At 47.9% G+C, this 17,407-nt stretch overlaps 2 protein-coding genes across 3 annotated transcripts in view; one reads left to right on the forward strand and one right to left on the reverse strand.

Moving 5' to 3' along the window:
* SYN1 (synapsin I) overlaps window positions 1-17,407 on the reverse strand; it is a 52,916-nt gene that overhangs the window by 11,058 nt on the left and 24,451 nt on the right. The gene's annotated exons all lie outside the window — the stretch shown is intronic.
* Window positions 568-5,231, forward strand: TIMP1 (TIMP metallopeptidase inhibitor 1). The gene is made up of 6 exons (XM_003799634.3): window positions 568-745; window positions 1,641-1,769; window positions 3,132-3,211; window positions 3,368-3,494; window positions 3,724-3,848; window positions 4,977-5,231. The coding sequence occupies exons 2-6, from the start codon at window positions 1,649-1,651 to the stop codon at window positions 5,145-5,147; spliced, it is 624 nt and encodes a 207-aa protein (XP_003799682.1). The 5' UTR covers window positions 568-745; window positions 1,641-1,648; the 3' UTR covers window positions 5,148-5,231.

Raw genomic sequence — 17,407 nt, forward strand, 5'->3', positions numbered from 1 at the left:
AAAAAAAAGATAAATTATGCTGACTGCCTGGTACATAGTTGGTGTTACAGTCTGGCTCCTTGCCTGTGTGTTTTGAGAAGAGTAATTGTGTGCCTCTGGATTCAGGCCACCTGAGTTCCAGTCTCAGTTCTCTGCCGCGTATTAATTCTGTGATCTTCAATAAATTCCTTAACCTCCCTGTGCCTCAGTTTCCCTACCTTGTTTTCCTCCCCATTCACCTATCTCATCCTCCTCCACAGCGGCTAATTAATGTTTCTCCCCTGCCACTCCTTATCAGAATGTCAGACACACCAACAAAGGGATTTTTGTGTGGTCGGCAGACAGTAGATGCACAATAAATGTTGAAGGGATGAACTAATTTTGGCTTCAGCCATGGGGAGCTAGGGAGATGTGGGTGACTGTATAGACTTTGGAGACTTTAGGGAACTGACCTGGGGGGAATCCTGCCTGTTAGCTCTCCACTGAGGTGGCCTGAAGGATTGGTGCCCGAGGGGGCGGGGGGAGGGGGTCGGCCAGGGCGAGGCTCGGGGAGGGAGAGGAGGAGGGTATATCTTTTCTCCACATCCTTCAGCCCGCCCCTTGGCTTCTGCGCGCTGATGGTTTGTGGATGAGTAATGCATCCAGGAAGCCTGGAGGCCTGTGGTTTCCGCACCGCTGCCGCCCCCGCCCTCCCTGGACATTTATCCTCTAGCGCACAGGCCCTGCCGCCATCGCCACAGATCCAGTGCCTAGAGAGACTCCAGAGGTAAGCAGGGGCCTGGGGTGGCCCAGCAGGGCCTGGGGCTTAGGCTGGAGTTTGTATGCTGGCCACCAGAGCTGTCCACTCCCAGGCGAGATGTCTTCTCCACCTGGTCCATGAGTACCAGGAATTTGGGCTGGTCAAGGGGTAAGAGGCCAGGGGCTGGAGAAGTCCTTCCCCAGCTCAGATATGCATCATGCTTCCTCAACCCTCTGACACCTATCTTCAACTCCTCGGAACCCATGACCTCTTAATATGAGAGTACTGTCCCCAACCCTCAAAATTTCCTCATTGCCCCCTAAATTCCCACCCCAAGCTCCTGCAGGTCCCTAAACTCTCCTAGCTCCTAAATCCTCCAAACTCCTCTATCCCCAACTCCCTAAGCCTCAAAACTTCCTCTACCCCCAAATCCCTCAAGAACACCCATGGCCTTGAGCCCCCAAATCCCCCAGCTCCCTAAAGCCCTAACCTCCTCCAAATTCCTCAACCTCCTTAAATGCCCTCAGCTGTACCTCTTACTATATACAACCCCTAAACTGCCAACCTCCCCTAAACTCCACTGGGCCATCCCCCCAAATCCCAACTCCTCAAACTTCAGATTTCCTCAACTGCCTTAAATCCTCAAACTTCCCCAGGTCCCTATTTCCCAAACTCCACAACTCCATAATCCCTTAGTCCTCAATCATTTAAACTCCACAAACTCCTCTGTCAGCTCTCTAAATCCTTAAGCCCCTCTGGATGCCCCAAGCTCCCTAAAATCCACAAACTCCTAAGCCCAAATCCAGTCCCCTAACACCCACCCCACCTCACAGGCTGCTCTGGAGCAGGATGTAGCAGGCGGCCTGACCAGGTCAGCAGATCAGCTGGGCTGGGGGGCCTCCTGACATCTCCTCCCCCACAGACCCCACCATGGCCCCCAGCGTGCCCCTGGCCTCCTGCCTCCTGTTGCTGCTGTGGCTGACAGCCCCAAGCAGGGCCTGTACATGCGCCCCACCACACCCTCAGACTGCCTTCTGCGGCTCCGACTTTGGTGAGTGTGGACCCCACCCTGCCCACACACACTGCTTTGGTTCTCCTCTCATTCTGGCAGGGCTAACGATGGCACTTACCTTGAGAATGAGTCCACTCACCCTTGAACTTACTCTGCTTTAGTTGTACGGGCATCCTCACATTTCCTTGAGTACCCCAGGCCCTACGCCACCACAGGGCCTGCCTGCTCCTTCTGCCTGGTACACCCTTCCCCATTTCTACATCCCACACCAGTCATCTTGGATTGGTCTTTCCTACTACCCTGTTTAAAATTTTAACCCCTGCCCCTTAGGACTGCTGATCCTCTCTTAAAGAGAAAATTATTCAGTGATACTTGTTATAGTCTGGTAAGGTAGACTTTACTGAGGTCTATCTCGAAAGGGAGAAGGATTACTGCAAGGGGTCTTACAGTGAAGGACAGAGATTGGGCTGATGGGAGCAGGTGGGGGTCAGTGGATGGAAAATTACTGAGAGAAAACATTAAGGGTGAGAGGGATTCTGGCTAAACCCACCTAACAAGATTCTTGCTGAGGACAGGTCAGAGGGATCAGGCATCAAGGAGAGGAACTTAATCAGATACCCAGTGGGATCAGATAAGGATGAAGATTAGATATTAAAGATGAGGGTTTCTTGCTAAACTGACTTAGCGAATTCTTTGCTAACTGAATTTGACAACAAAGTGCACAGATGGGCCTACAAGAAGGTGTTTAGAAGCCTGACTAAAGTTTGGTCAAGAAAAAAATCTGTCACTCCCTTACACACTCTATACCTTCTAATATTCCATATACTTATTTGCTTGTTTTTAGTCCATCACCTCCTGGCTAGAATGTGAGCTCCACAAGGGAAGGGATTCACTGTTGTGTCCCTAATACTCATAACAGTACCTGCTGCACAGAGGGCACTCTATTTTTTTCTTTTTTTTGAGACAGAGCCTCAAGCTGTCCCCCTGGGTAGAGTGCCATGGCTTCACTGCTCACAGCAACCTCCAACTCCTGGGCTCAAGCGAGTCTCCTGCCTCAACCTCCCACGTAGCTGGGACCACAGGCGCCCGCCACAACGCCCGGCTATTTTTTGGTTGTAGCCATCATTGTTTGGTGGGCTGGGCTGGATTCGAACCCGCCACCTTAGATGTATGTGGCTGGCGCCTTAGCCGCTTGAGGGCGAGCCACAGAGGGCACTCTAAAATGTTTGCTGAGCAAATGAACAAATGAATATATGAAGGAGAGTCAATGAACAAATGTAAAATGCTTAGTAAGCTGTCTGGCACCCCAAATTCCTACTTATGTATGTGCTTCGCTGGTATTATGATTATTTTATTTTTATTGGCTCTTGCCACCCATTTTACTCGTTTTCCCCCCTGCAGTCATCAGGGCCAAGTTTGTGGGGACGGCAGAAGTCAACTATACCACCTTGTACCAGCGTTACGAGATCAAGACGACCAAGGTACCCCCACCTCTTTCCCAGCAGTTCCTTACACTTCATCCTCTTCAAAGTAGAAGCCTCTAGCCACAGGTTGGCAAGGTTATGTGACTTCAGGGAAGAACGTGGAGTGGGAGGATTATGTCAGTAAAAGACACACTTCCCCTCATCCATCAACAGATGTACAAAGGGTTCCACGCCTTGGGAGATGCCGCTGACATCCGGTTCGTCTACACCCCCGCCATGGAGAGCGTCTGCGGATACTTCCACAAGTCCCATAACCGCAGCGAGGAGTTTCTCATCGCTGGTGAGGCCCAGTCCCCCGCCCTATGCCACGCCAGCCCGTCCCTCCGGCGCGTCAGGAGGCGAGGCACTGATGGGAACGGTGCGGGTTGAAATCGGGACCACCCCGATTTCAGCCTATCAGAAGGCCGGGTCTTTACTCCGTGGGGTCTGTGCGCCAAGGACGCCAATCAGGCGCCGGCCCCCGGCCCAGCCAATCAGAAGCCGCTTATGCATTCTCCCCCCCACCCCAGGAAAACTGCGGGACGGGCTCCTGCACATCAGCACCTGCAGTTTCGTGGCTCCCTGGCACAGTCTGAGCCACGCTCAACGCCGGGGCTTCACCAAGACCTACGCTGCCGGCTGTGAAGATTGCACAGTGAGTGCCTGGACCCCACCGCCACCTAGACTTCGTTCCTGGGACTCCTCCCCAAGTGGGCGGCTTTCTTCTTGCTCCTGGCTACTCCTTGTCCCTTGGGCTGTTCCTTATTCTTGGTATTCCCCCAAACCAGAGACTCCTCCCTCGCAAATTCTAGTTGTTCCTTTCCCTGTGTCTCGTACCTTGAGATTGCCTGATCCCTGGACCTCTGCTGTTCCCTACCCCTCTAATTCTCCCTTGTGACTATTCTGTAATCCCACTGTCTGTTCCTGAGCCTTTGGGATGTCTTGCTTCCTCAGAATGTTTTTTTTTTTTTTTTTTTTGTGAGACAGAGCCTCAAGCTGTCGCCCTGGGTAGAGTGCGGTGGCATCACAGCTCACAGCAACCTCAAACTCTTGGGCTTAAGCGATTCTCTTGCCTCAGCCTCCCAACTAACTGGGACTATAGGCGCCTGCCACAATGCCCGTCTATTTTTTGGTTGTAGTTGTCATTGTTGTTTGGCAGGCCCGAGCTGGATTCGAACCCACCAGCTCTGGTGTATGTAGCTGGCATTTTAGCTGCTTGAGCTATAGGCGCCAAGCCAGCTTCCTCAGAATGTTCTACAAGAATGCAAAATGCTTTTCCCTAAACCCACTGACTCTTTCTCAGCACATCTGATTGTTATTCTTCAGCTCTCACTGTTCCAGACACCAGGGAATGTTATATCAGCCTTCTGACTGTTCCAAGAGTATTCACTGATGGCCCCAAATGTCCTCTGACCCCAGTGACTGTCTCAGAGTCCTACTGGCTAACCCTATGCTTAAGCTCCCCACCCACCAACTATTCCCTACTACTGCCAGTTGCTTTCTGTTCTGTGGGACAATTCCCCAGGAGACCGGGCTGACTGACACTCAGCAACTGTTCCCCAGCCACCATTCCAGGACACTGATCATTTTGCTGGTATTCTGTAACCCTGCGGAGCCCAATGACTGTTTCCTCCCCAGTTGGGAGGGGCTCTTATTGGGTATGAACTCTGATGGGATGACACCAAGGCTCCCTGGTAGCTCAAGGAGCAGAAGTTGTGCTTCATAGCAGAGGTAGAAGGTGGAAGAGAAGCCTTCATAGATGTATCTCCCTCCTCCCTTCCAGGTGTTTCCTTGTTCATCCATTCCCTGCAAACTAGAGAGTGACACTCATTGCTTGTGGACAGACCAGCTCCTCCAAGGCTCTGAGAAGGGCTTCCAGAGCCGCCACCTTGCCTGCCTGCCACGGGAGCCAGGGCTGTGTACCTGGCAGTCCCTGAGGCCTCGGTTGGCTTGAATCCTGACTCCAGTGGATGCTGAAGCCTGCACGGTGTCTTTCCTCTTCCCTCTCCCAATGAAATAAACAACTGCCATCAGCAGACACTGACTCTGTGTAGTGCCTGGGAACAAACCCATGTTTCAGATAACCTGGTGGGAGCTCCTTGGGACCAATTTGCAGGAGGTGAGAAATGACAAATGTTGGGTTTTTATATTTTACATAAAATCTGATGTATTGGTAATAATTTTCAACATTGGCATTAGCACTGGAGAGCTGCAATATCAGGAACAGTTACTTAATATGCATTTATTGAATCAATTGCTCTATATTAATTTATAATTGCTGTTTGCCCAGGGCTCTCTAGTTAATAAATTTTCCCTGCTGACAAATCCTGCCTTATTGAAATTCTCCATTCACAAATCTTTCCAGTTGACAAACTTATTGATAGTTGTCCTATCAACTGGCAAATGACTCTCATTGAGCCTCAAGCATTGCCATGATGTTGTCCAGTGAGGCTGCCCCATCCAAATCTGTGGCTGTTACTGTCTCCACCCTTAGGCTTTGTGTAGAGTCTGACTTTTGTGAAAGTGAAATCCCCAGGGGACTCCCGAAGGGGTAGCAGTGGCTCTCCACCCCTAGCCTGCCAGAGATTCCTTGGAAGGGGTTGTTAGAGGCATAGGAGGGGTGGGACCTGGAGAAGGTTTGATTTCCCAATCCCCAAGCTCCCTCTTCCCCTTCCCTGCCTCTCCGTTCCTCACCCCTCTGAGCAACTCTAAAGGAGTTAGAACTTTAGGAGTTTTTTTAGGGGGGGGGCCGGGCTGGGCTTGAATGCGCCACTTCTGGCATGTGGGGCCGGTGCCCTACTCCTTTGAGAGACAAAGGCGCCGCCCTCTAAGAGTTTTTTTTTCAGACAGTCTCATTCTGTCACCCTGGGTAGAGTGCTGTGGTCAGCTCACAGCAACCTCAGACTGTTAGACTCAAGGGATTCTCTTGCCTCAGACTCCCAAGTAACTTGGACTACAGGCTCCCATCATAGTGCCCAGCTAGTATTTCTTTTCTTTTTTGAGACAGAGTCTGATTATGTCGCCCTCGGTAGAGTGCTAGCATCATAGTTCACAGCAACCTCAAACTCAGTGCTTACGCAATTCTCTTGACAGCCTCTCAAGCTGGGACTACAAGCACCTACCACAATGCCTGGCTGTGGTTCTTTTTTTGGTTGTAGTTGTCATTGTTTGTTTGGCAGCCCGGGCTGGGTTCAAACCCACCAGCTCTGGTATATGTGTCTGGTGCCCTAGCTGCTGAGCTGTAGGTGCCGAGCCTTTTTTTTTTTTTTTGAGACAGAGTCTTATTATGTCGCCCTCCTTAGAGTACCGTGGCATCACAGTTCATAGCAACCTCAAAATCTTGGGCTTAAGCAATTCTTTTGCCTCAGCCTCCTGAGTAGCTGGGACTACAGGTGCCTGCCACAACGCCTGGCTATTTTTTTTTTTTGTTATTGCTGTAGTTGTCATTGTTGGTTCATAGGCCCGGGCTGGGTTCGAACCTGACAGCCCTGGTGTATATGGCCAGCGCCCTAACCACTGAACTACAGGCGATGAGCCAGCTGGCTAGTATTTCTATTTTTTTTTTTTTTTTGAGAGAGAGCGCCTCAAGCTGTCCCCCTGGGTAGAGCGCTGTGGCATCACAGCTCACAGCAACCTCCAACTCCCAGGCTCAAGCGAGTCTCCTGCCTCAGCCTCCCAAGTAGCTAGGACCACAGGCGCCCGCCACAACGCATGGCTGTTTTTGGTTGCAGCCAGCATTGTTGTTTTGGCGGGCCTGGGCTAGATTCAAACCTGCCACCTTAGGTGTATGTGGCTGGCGCCTTGGACACTTGAGCCACAGGCGCCGAGCCATAGTATTTCTATTTTTATTAGAGACAAGTTCCTTACTCTTTGTCAGGCTAGTCTAGAACTTCTGAGCTCAAGCAATCCACCTGCTTTGGCCTCCCAGAGTGTTAGCATTATAGGCATGAGCCACTGCACCCATCCTCTCAAGGAAATACTGACAGCAATAAATGCAGGCACCCCAGCCTGTACCCTACACACACACCCCCACCCAGTTGTCTTCTCACCCAACCTGGGGTTTCTAGACCTAACCCTCACCTATCTGATTCATCTTCCTCCATAAAACCTGAGAGGCCCTCCTGCTCCCACAGCTGGGCCCAATCCCTGGCTCTTGCCCACTCCAAAGGCCCTGATTCAAATGAGGTCCTTGGTAACTAGAATTTCAAACTGGTGCAAACATTTGATGGACCAGCCAAGTATCAGGTTCACCTGAATCTATTTGAGAAAGGCCCCAATGTATCTTCTTTGGTGATGAAAAGAATCCCCCAAATTCCCTCTCATCAGACTACCCATTGCTCCTACCAATAGGAACCCAGGACTAGGTCACCAAGTGTAGCCCCCTGGGTCATCTATGGCCCTGTCCCAGAGCCTTTTGCACTCCTGAGAGGTTTCCCCAAGGCTAAGGTGACCAGATTTTAACATTGGTAAAGCGGGACACCATTGATGGGGGGGGCGGGGCCTGACAATGCAAACTTTGATAAGCAGTTCTTGATAATCAGTTCTCAACAATTATTTGTTATTATTAAAGTTTAACATTATAAAATTAACAAAAATAATATAAAACTCATATCCTGGCAAAATAGCCACATGGCAGCTGAAAACCGTATATTCCCATTCCCTAGCTTGTGCATTGTTTCCAAAAATTGGGACTTTTTTAAAATGCCACAGGACGCAGGACAAATTGTTAAAAATCGGGACTGTCCTGCCATAAGCGGAACGTCTGGTCACCTTACCCAAGGCCCAAATTATCTCCCAGTTGGAATGGGCAGATTTTGAATGCCAAGTACTTACCCACCTGAGCAGGGAATGTGCATTTCAATTTCTACCTCAATTAAAAAAAAATTCTACCTCAACATTTACAGCTTGGTTATACCCCCAAGAGAGTCTGAGTCTGAATCCCATCCACTGAAAGGGACAAATGGCAGACTTTTTTTTTGTTGTTGTTGAGACAGACTCTGACTTGGTCACCCTCAGTAGAGTGTCATGGCGTCTTTAGCTCACAGCAAACTCAAACTCTTGGGCTCAAGCGATCCTCTTGCCTCAGCCTCCTGAGTAGCTGGGACTACAGACGCCCACCACAATGCCTGGCTGTTTTTAGAGATGGAGTCTTCTTGTAGTTGAGGCTGGTCGCAAACTTGTGAGCTCAGGCAATCCACCCACAGTGGCCTCCCAGAGTCTAAGATTATAGGCATGAGTCACCGCACCTGGCCTACTAATGGTAGCCTTAGCTGATGAGCACAACTATAAGGGAGGGGCCTGGACCCTGGTTTGGCCCTGGTGACCTTGTCACTATTCCCTCTGCTGCCTGCAAAAGTTTGGCAGCTGCCGACAATTCACCAAACCCAATTATCAGCTCCCTGCACCCTTAAAGCTGTTCCCTGACCTCAGGGCCCAATCCCTGAGCCCTCAGCTATTCTAAGCTGTAGGAGAAAGGTGAAGTTGTAGGGGGCAGTGCAAGGATGCAACCCAATGTGGATGCCTTCTCCTGCCAACTTGTCCACATGCATGTCCTGAACCAAGACCCTGTGCAGCATGGACAGGGCCAACCAGTATATCAGGGTATGCCATGGAGTCCAACGCAGCGTACAAAGCTATTCCTCCAGAGACCTGCCATGAGCTCCTGGCACGATCTGTATGTAGCCCTGGGCTCACCACATCCCCCATCAGTCTTCTAGAAAATCCATTAAAACCCAGGAATGGATTAACAAGCTGTGGTGTATGTATACCATGGAATACTCTATTCCACCATTAAAGAAGATAGAGACTTTATATCTTTTGTATTAACCTAGATAGAGTTGGAACACATTCCTCTTAGTAAAGCATCACAAGAATGAAGAAGCAAGAATCCAATGTACTCAATTCTAATATGAAGGCAGTAGCTGATCTAATACAAGCTGGGGAGTAAGGAGAATGAGGGAGCGGGGAGAGGAAAGGAAGGGGAGGGATGGGAGGCAGGGTGTATAGTATACCTCTTGGGGGCAGGACACAATTATAAAAGGGACTTTACCTAACAAATGTGATCACTGTAACCTAATTTTTTTTTTTTTTTTTTTGAGACGGAGCCTCAAGCTATCCCCCCTGGGTAGAGTGCCATGGCATCACGCTCACAGCAACCTCCAACTCCTGGGCTCAAGCGAGTCTCCTGCCTCAGCCTCCCAAGTAGCTGGGACCACAGGCGCCCGCCACAACGCCCGGCCATTTTTTGGTTGCAGCCATCATTGTTTGGCGGGCCCGGGCTGGGGATTTGAACCTGCCACCTTAGCTGTATGTGGCTGGCGCCTTAGCCGCTTGAGCCACAGGCGCCGAGCCTGTAACCTAATTCTTTGTACTCTCAATGAATCCTAAACAATAAAAAAAAATTAATTAAATTATTTTTGAAAGAAAAAGAAAAGAAAATCCATTAAAGTGAGTAAAGTCAGTGACCCATCTCCCACCCTCAGCATTCAGTGTGTCTGTGTGTGTATCTCTGTTTGGGAGAGATGCTGACAGCTGAGAGGAAGCACTTGTGAGGGGTGCAGCATAAGGCCAGCTCTGTGGGTAGCTGGGGACCAGCCTTTCCTTCCCCTAAGCCTCAGTCATTCTAAAAAATGGGCATCACAGTCCCTACCAAGAATCCTCCAGGGAGCTGTGCTGGGGTTGAAGGATGATTATGGGGTGTCTTTTCCCCCTGGATTCTTTTAGGGGGGGGCCAGAACACATGAAACTCTCAAAAAAACAACTTAATGTGCAATATGAGTAGAGTGGCTTAATTTCCAGGCAGGCAGTGTTGTGCAGTCATTAAGAGCACAAGCCCTAGAGCCATCATCTACATTCAAATCCTGCCCCATCCGTGTCCTAGCTCTGTGTCCTTGGGCGAATCATATTACCTTTCTGAGCCTCAGTTCGAACAGCTGTAAAATAAGGATGAAATAAGCTAACTCAAAGGGACAACGTACATATCAGATGAGGACATAAACATGAGGTGCCTGGAACAGTGCTGGGCACACAGCTCTTACAGATAGTAGTAGCAGTCATGGCAACTATAATTTAATTTACAACTTTAGTAATAATTCTTATCAATAGTGATTATTTACAATATTGGAAATAATGTTTAATATTAAGAAAGATAACAATATTAGAGATAATGTATAAGATTAGTAGCAACAATTTAATGTCCATTTTGCCCCCACATCTGTCTCCTCGCCAAAATATAAATCCCTCACCCTGCTCTGCCTGAAGGAATGGGGTAGGTCTCTGAGACCCAAGAGCTACTGATATGATATTCAGACCGCAGCCTTTCACCCCATAAATGCTCCTCAGTCCAGTGTCCCTCTCCCTTCCCCACCCCACAATCAAGGGTCCTAAAGGGGTTCTGAACCTCTGGTTCATAGAAGCACCTGAAAATAAAGAGCCATGTGGTTAGATCCTCCTACATGCCCACCCAGAACAACCTCGGTGACATCCATGAGGAGACGTTCCTCATCCCAAGTCAGCCAATCTGCGCCCGCCCTGAATGACCCCCCACCCCCAGGCCTCCCTCTGCATAGCCCTGGAACAAAGAGTCCTCATCCCTGGGGCATTCTCCCCACCCCAGGAAGTTGAGTTCCCAATTTTAGTCTACCACAGAAAATTCTATCTCTAGTCTATGATGCCCCGAATTCTTGGGACTGGCCATTTGGGGATCACAGTATGTCCTAGTCAAGGGACATATGGTCATACTTTACTGACCCTTAGGGTATGGCCTCTGTCCCCCAGACCCTTTGAGGATTGGGAACTTGAACTTCATGAGAGGCATGGGAGTATCCTTGGAGGGGGCCCAGGGAGGAGCAGAGAAAGGCCTTCCTGACTCTCTCCAGGAAAGGCGGACTGAGCCCAGGCGTCCCCTGTGTGCTCCAGTTTTTTCTTCCTGCTCCCTGCTCCCCTTTGCTGTTCCCTACTTCTTCTGAGTCCCCATTCCCTGTCTGTTGCTCCTTCTGCATGTTCCCTACTCTCCAGCCCTGCTCCTCGCTGCTCCTTCTCTGTTTATGGCTTCCTTTTACCGTCCCCCATGTAGTGTCACTGTCCGCTGGCCTCCTGCTGCCCTCCCCCCACACCTCCAGGGGCTTCCCTGCCTCCTGCAACTCCTCATACCTGAATTCCTATGTCACCTGATGTCCGTGTGGTGACACGTGCTTCTCTGAGCACTAGCAAGAAAAACATAAAGCCGCAAACTTGGCTACCTTCCCTGGCGACCTGATGTCTGCTATTGAACCTTCACACATGACAGCCTCCTGCCTTGGACCCAGACTTCTACTCGGCTACGGTGAGCAGCGGCTCTCCACCTTCCTCAAACTCATAGACCTCCCTAAGCCCCTCCCTAAGCCCCTCCACAGCCCCCAACCACCGCCTCCAGCAGAACAACTGCTCACTGTGCTGAAGGTCTGGTCATGCTCTGTTTTTGATGTGGGTGCAGGTGACAGGAATATGTCACTTTCTGAAAACTCAATGAGCGGTTCACTCACGCTATGTCCCCTTTTCTGAAGTTGCTATAGGTCAATAAAATTGGCCTCCCAAAAGAAGCTCCCTATCCTATTAACATCTACCCTGCGCCCGCCTTCAATTCCCCACTCACTCCTGCCCTCTCTCCTTCACATAATTCCCACAGCCCTGCCCCTGGTAACTCTCACCCAAAGCTCCCTTTCTTTCTTCACCCCCCAAGGACCATGAATCCTGGGCCCAGAAAAGACCTGGGGTTGGACTCCACCTGTCACACTGTTGAACCCTCTGTAAATATCTGCTGTACCATAAATCACCTGAGTGAGGTGGCAAGGAGTGGGGGGTACTCCCTATTTCCATGGCAGCTTTCACCAGGTCTGCATGAGCAGATTGCCATGAGCAGATTGCCAGGGGTGAACAGGGTCTTCCATGTCTCTCCCGTACCTGGTAGTGACTATTTAGATCAGCGGTTCTCAACCTATGGGTCATGACCCACAGGAACTTTATTAAAGGCCTGTGGCATTGGAAGGTTAAGAACCACTGATTTAAATGCAGTTGAGCTGAGCATCCTGAAACCTGGATGGGAATAGTTGGAGCATCAGTACCAGAGTCCTGACATGTGTCTCCTGCCACATGACAGAGGCTGGGCATCCTTCCCACCAATGCTTCAAAGTACCGCTCCTACTAATCCAGGCCTCGCTTTTGTCCCTCCATGCTGCACAGTGGGGTGAGGATAAAAGGGGAAGAAACAGTGGCAAGCTGGCCTGCAGGCAATCTAAGGCCTCTGCCACCCATGGCTCCGTTACCATTAATCCTGCCTTCTTTCTGGCTTCTGAAATCCTGTTCTCTCTGTCCCTGATAAAAATAGCCTCTACACAGCTACAGAATGGCCAGGAGGTATGACTGCCCTACCAGACATTCGGAATTAATGAGCAAATGTAGTTATTAAGATAGTGTGGCATTGGCACAAGTAGAGAGAAACTGGCTAATGGAATAAAACAGAGCCCACAACCTACCCTGCACATATATGAAATTCTAGTGTATGACAGGGGTGGCATGCCAGTTCAATGCAGAAAAAGAGTGACCTCTAAAGTAAAAGACAAACTGAAGCCTTGCCTACCTCATACTGTATATGAAAATCAATTTCAGGTAAATAAAGAATTTAAGTGTCGAAAACAAAGATTTACTAAATTGTCCCTCTTTGTCCTAGTGACTTGAGTCACTACTTTAATCATATACTAAAATTTCACATGTATGTGCATTATCTGGACATTTAATTTTTCTTCCTTTAATCAGTCCGTTTGTTCATGAGTCAGCATCAAACTGTTTAAATCATGAAAAGCTTCATAATATGTCTGGTGGCAGAGGCATCAGACTCCCTGTACTCTGGGTGGGTCAGAGCTCTTTGCTCTTCTTTTTCAGGATTTTCCTGGCTTTTCTTGGATGTTTTGCTTTCCCATATGAACTTTCCTTATCAAATTGCCCATCTCCAGATATGAGTTTGTAGGTATATTTGAAGGGATTACCCAATATACCTTCATCTCCTACACGCCTCCCAAAATTCTATGATTACTGGTGTGAGTCACAGCATCCAGCCGGTTTTTGTGCTATTAATGCTATTACTGCTTAAGAAAAATAAGGGGGAAGTTTCTCTTCATTTTCCAATTGTTTGGGATAATTTATGTGGCACTGGGATTAACTGGTTTCTAATAGTTCAGTAGAAGTCCCCTGTGAAATCACCTGGGCTTTATGCTTTTTAAGGAGTAGTTGTTTTTTTTTTTTTTGAGACAGAGCCTCAAGCTGTCCCCCTGGGTAGAGTGCCATGGCATTACAGCTCACAGCAACCTCCAACTCCTGGGCTCAAGCGAGTCTCCTGCCTCCGCCTCCCAAGTAGCTGGGACCACAGGCGCCCGCCACAACGCCCGGCTATTTTTTTTTTTGGTTGCAGCCGTCATTGTTGTTTGGCGGGTCCGGGCTGGGGATTCGAACCCGCCACCTTAGGTGTATGTGGCTGGCGCCTTAGCCGCTTGAGCCACAGGCGCCGAGCCGGAGTAGTTGTTTAACAACTTCCTCCTTCTTTTATGGAAATTGGTCTGTTAAGTTTTCATGGGGTAAATTTTGGTAAACTGTGTTTCTCTAGAAAATTATGCATTTTCATCTAGGTTTTCAATTTTATCTGTGTATGCCTTTTTATATTTTGACTTTTGGAACAATGCTAATGTCTTACATTAAAAAATATAAATTGGCTCGGTGCCTGTGGCTCAAGTGGCTAAGGCGCCAGCCACATACACCTAAGGTGGCGGGTTCGAATCCAGCCCGGACCTGCCAAACAACAATGACGGCTGCAACCAAAAAACAGCCGGGTGTTGTGGCAGGTGCCTGTGGTCCCAGCTACTTGGGAGGCTGAGGCAGGAGACTCACTTGAACCCAGGAGTTGGAGGTTGCTATGAGCTGTGAAGCCACGACACTCTACCCAGGGGGACAGCTTGAGGCTCTGTCTCAAAAAAAAAAAAAAAATATATATATAAAAATCAAGGTCATGCTGAAAGACCTGTTTCCTAGGCTACACACAGGAGACTGGTTCCCTGTTCTATATATATATATATATATCAGCATGGATAGGGAAAAAACTAAAATTTAATACAAAGAGGAAAAAACTGTAACTTAAATAAAATAAATAATTGACCATGCCAAATGAAAAATAAAATGAACTAAACCAAGTCACTTTTGAATCCAGTACTTTGCATACCCTCAGTCTAAAGCAGCAGTTCTCAACCTGTGGGTTCCGACCCACAGGAACTGTATTAAAGGGTCATGGCAGTAGGAAAGTTGAGAATCATTGGACTCTAAAGGCATAAAAAGGGGGCCGGGCACAGTGGCTCACGCCTGTAATCCCACCATTCTGGGAGGCCGAGGCAGGTGGATGGCTTTGAGCTCAGGAGTTTGAGACCAGCCTGAGCATTGTGGCAGGCACCTATAGTCCTAGCTACTTGAGAGACCAAAGCAAGAGGATCTCTTGAGCCCAAGAGTCTGAGGTTACTGGGAGCTATGATGCCACAGCACTAAAAGAAAAAAAAAAAAAGACATAGAAAGGACAAACAAATCTCAAGCTTTATTTTAGTAGGTTTGTTTTTCTCAGGGACACAGGTGTTGCTATTCTAAAAATTTGTAATAAGTCAAGTTTGACTTCTGCAATTACAAGAGGTGCTCAATGTGACTTGTATTCATCTTTGATTATTGGTATAAATTGAGTATTACAATTTTTTTAAGACGAAGTTTTCACTCTGTCGCCCTGGGTAGAGTGCCACGGCATCATAGCTCACAGCAACCTCAAACTCTTGGGTATGAGCAATCCTCTTGGCTCAGCCTCCCAAGTGGCTGGGACTACAGGTGCTGCCGGCCATAACACTCTGCTAGTTTTTCTATTTTTGGTAGAAATGGGGTCTCTACTCTTGCTCAGGCTGGTTTTGAACTCCTGAGCTCAAGCAATCCATCTGTCTCAGCCTCCCAGAGTGCTAAGATTATAGGTGTGAGCCACTGCATCCAGCCTGAATATTAATATTTTAATATAGTTTTTTTCTTTGTTAAAATGTGTATACAATTTCTGGCACTGTGTGTGTGTGTGCATGTAGAGAGAGAGAGATGAAATTTGTCTCTGTGTGATGAGAGGGCCTAGAAGCAAGAATATTCCAGTAGTTATGGTACATCTAGCTCCCAGATCTTGGCTTAAAAATGCTTTTACATAGGGTTGGAGCTGGGAAAAAAACAAGTTAGGTCTGGAGGTATTGTTAGCAGAAATGTCAGAGTAAGAGCCTAAGAAATCTTCTCCTCCATAAAAGCAATGAGAACATTGGCAAAAGTTGTCTAAACCAACTTCGTCAGAACTCTGGAAACTGACCAAAGGTTCACAATTCAGGAAGCATTTATTCAAGAAAAATGGCTGAATCTTGGTGGCTGAAGCTTTGTGGCATTTGAATTTTCCCTGTACTCATCCCTTTCTCTCCACCTCTGTAAGAATCTTGAAAACTAATGGCTCTGCAACCCCAGTGAAAACCAGCAGTTGTGCAACAACTGGAGGAGGCAAAACAGTGTTGGAGTTCCTCCAAAACCCCATTCCCAGAGAACTATTTTTTTTTTTTTCCAGTTTTTGGCCGGGGCTGGGTTTAAACCCACCACCTCCAGCATATGGGGCCCGGGCCCTACTCCTTTGAGCCACAGGCGCTGCCCCAGAGAACTATCTTTATCTGACCTGTCTGGCACTTTCCTGGAAACACCCCACAGGGCTCATCTGGTGTAAACAGCTTTCTCTAGGGTTGCTTTTCAAAAAACAATCAGCAGCAATTGTTTAATACGGCATCTGCCTGAGGCAGTGATAATGTGGAGGTGAAAGTAATCCCAGCTTGGGTGCTAATCCCTATGTTGACTTCTAAATAACTCTAGTTCCAGGAATTCCTCTAAGATTTCCACTTTATCTGCTGTTCCCTATGTAAGAACACATTCTTACCATAAATCCTACCATTAGGTCAAAATGACCTTGATGCTATCGCACAAATTACAGGCTATGACAAACATAGGATTATTGCTTTTCCTGAAAGGTCAACTTTAAATGTCTTGCACATTCCCAATAGAGAATGTATACCCTTTTACTATAGTATATAAGCCCTGGGTCTAGGGGTTAACAGTGCAAAGATCTAGCTGTCTAGCTGCTGGTCAAAACCATACATACAAGTTCCCCAACAAATCACCCTCTACCAACAGGTTTCTCAGTTCCTCTGTGTTTCAGGGTCACTTTGGACGTCTGGCCCCTTTACAAAATGGATAACATTTAGGACAAACAACAAGCTGACCAAAAAACTTAAAATGAAAATCTTTGTAATGAGATGTCCATAGGAGTATCTGAAAAGCTCTGATATGTTCCTAGGAATCTAGAAAGCACAAATATGCATAGGCTGTGTGCATGCCTAGGATCTCTGGCTGACCTTGAAGCTTAGCACAAGCAGTATGTGAAAGTTAAGGCAAAGCTGTAAAAGATCTGTCTGAGCATTAAAGTTGCACTCCATCATATACACACAGCGCATTATCAAAGTATGGGAGACTTACTGGTTCTAGATGTTTAAAGAAATATCTGTCCAATAATTAGTTGATCACTAATCATGGTGCAGAGACTTCAGGGCCACACATGATGAAGAATCCAGACTTTACAGAATTAGTTCAAGAAAGTCACTAAAAAACAAAGAGCAACAAAAACCCTGGGGAGGGAGAAGAATCTGATTTCTAGAGTTGCTATATTATATTTTTAAAATGTTCAGTTTTCAACAAAAATTTATGAGAGATGCAAAAGAACAAGAAAGTGTGGCCCGAAGACAGTGGAAACAAAACAAAACAAAACAGTCAAACACTGTCCCTGAGAAAGCCCAGAGTTTAGACTTAAGACAAAGATTATATAATAGTAATTTTTAATATTTTCAAAGAACTAAAGGAAATCATGTTTAAAGAACTAAAGGAGGCTCAGCACCTGTGGCTCAAGTGGCTAAGGCACCAGTCACATACACCTAAGGTGGTGGGTTCAAATCCAGCCTGGGCCTGCCAAACAACAATGATGGCTGCAACCAAAAAAGAGCCGGGCATTGTGGCGGGCACCTGTAGTCCCAGCTACTTGGGAGGCTGAGGCAGGAGACTCGCTTGAGCCCAGGAGTTGGAGGTTGCTGTGAGCTGTGA

The sequence above is a fragment of the Otolemur garnettii genome, unplaced genomic scaffold (genome assembly GCF_000181295.1).
Source record: "Otolemur garnettii isolate 467f Iridium unplaced genomic scaffold, OtoGar3 scaffold00153, whole genome shotgun sequence".
NCBI classification, from domain to species: domain Eukaryota; kingdom Metazoa; phylum Chordata; class Mammalia; order Primates; family Galagidae; genus Otolemur; species Otolemur garnettii.

Excerpts from the sequence above, each read along its gene's own strand:
- TIMP1 (XM_003799634.3), top strand. The coding sequence starts at position 1,649 with ATGGCCCCCAGCGTGCCCCTGGCCTCCTGCCTCCTGTTGCTGCTGTGG. Across the intron at positions 3,212-3,367 it reads ACGAGATCAAGACGACCAAG|ATGTACAAAGGGTTCCACGC; the intron begins GTACCCCCACCT and ends ATCCATCAACAG. Across the intron at positions 3,849-4,976 it reads CCGGCTGTGAAGATTGCACA|GTGTTTCCTTGTTCATCCAT; the intron begins GTGAGTGCCTGG and ends CCTCCCTTCCAG.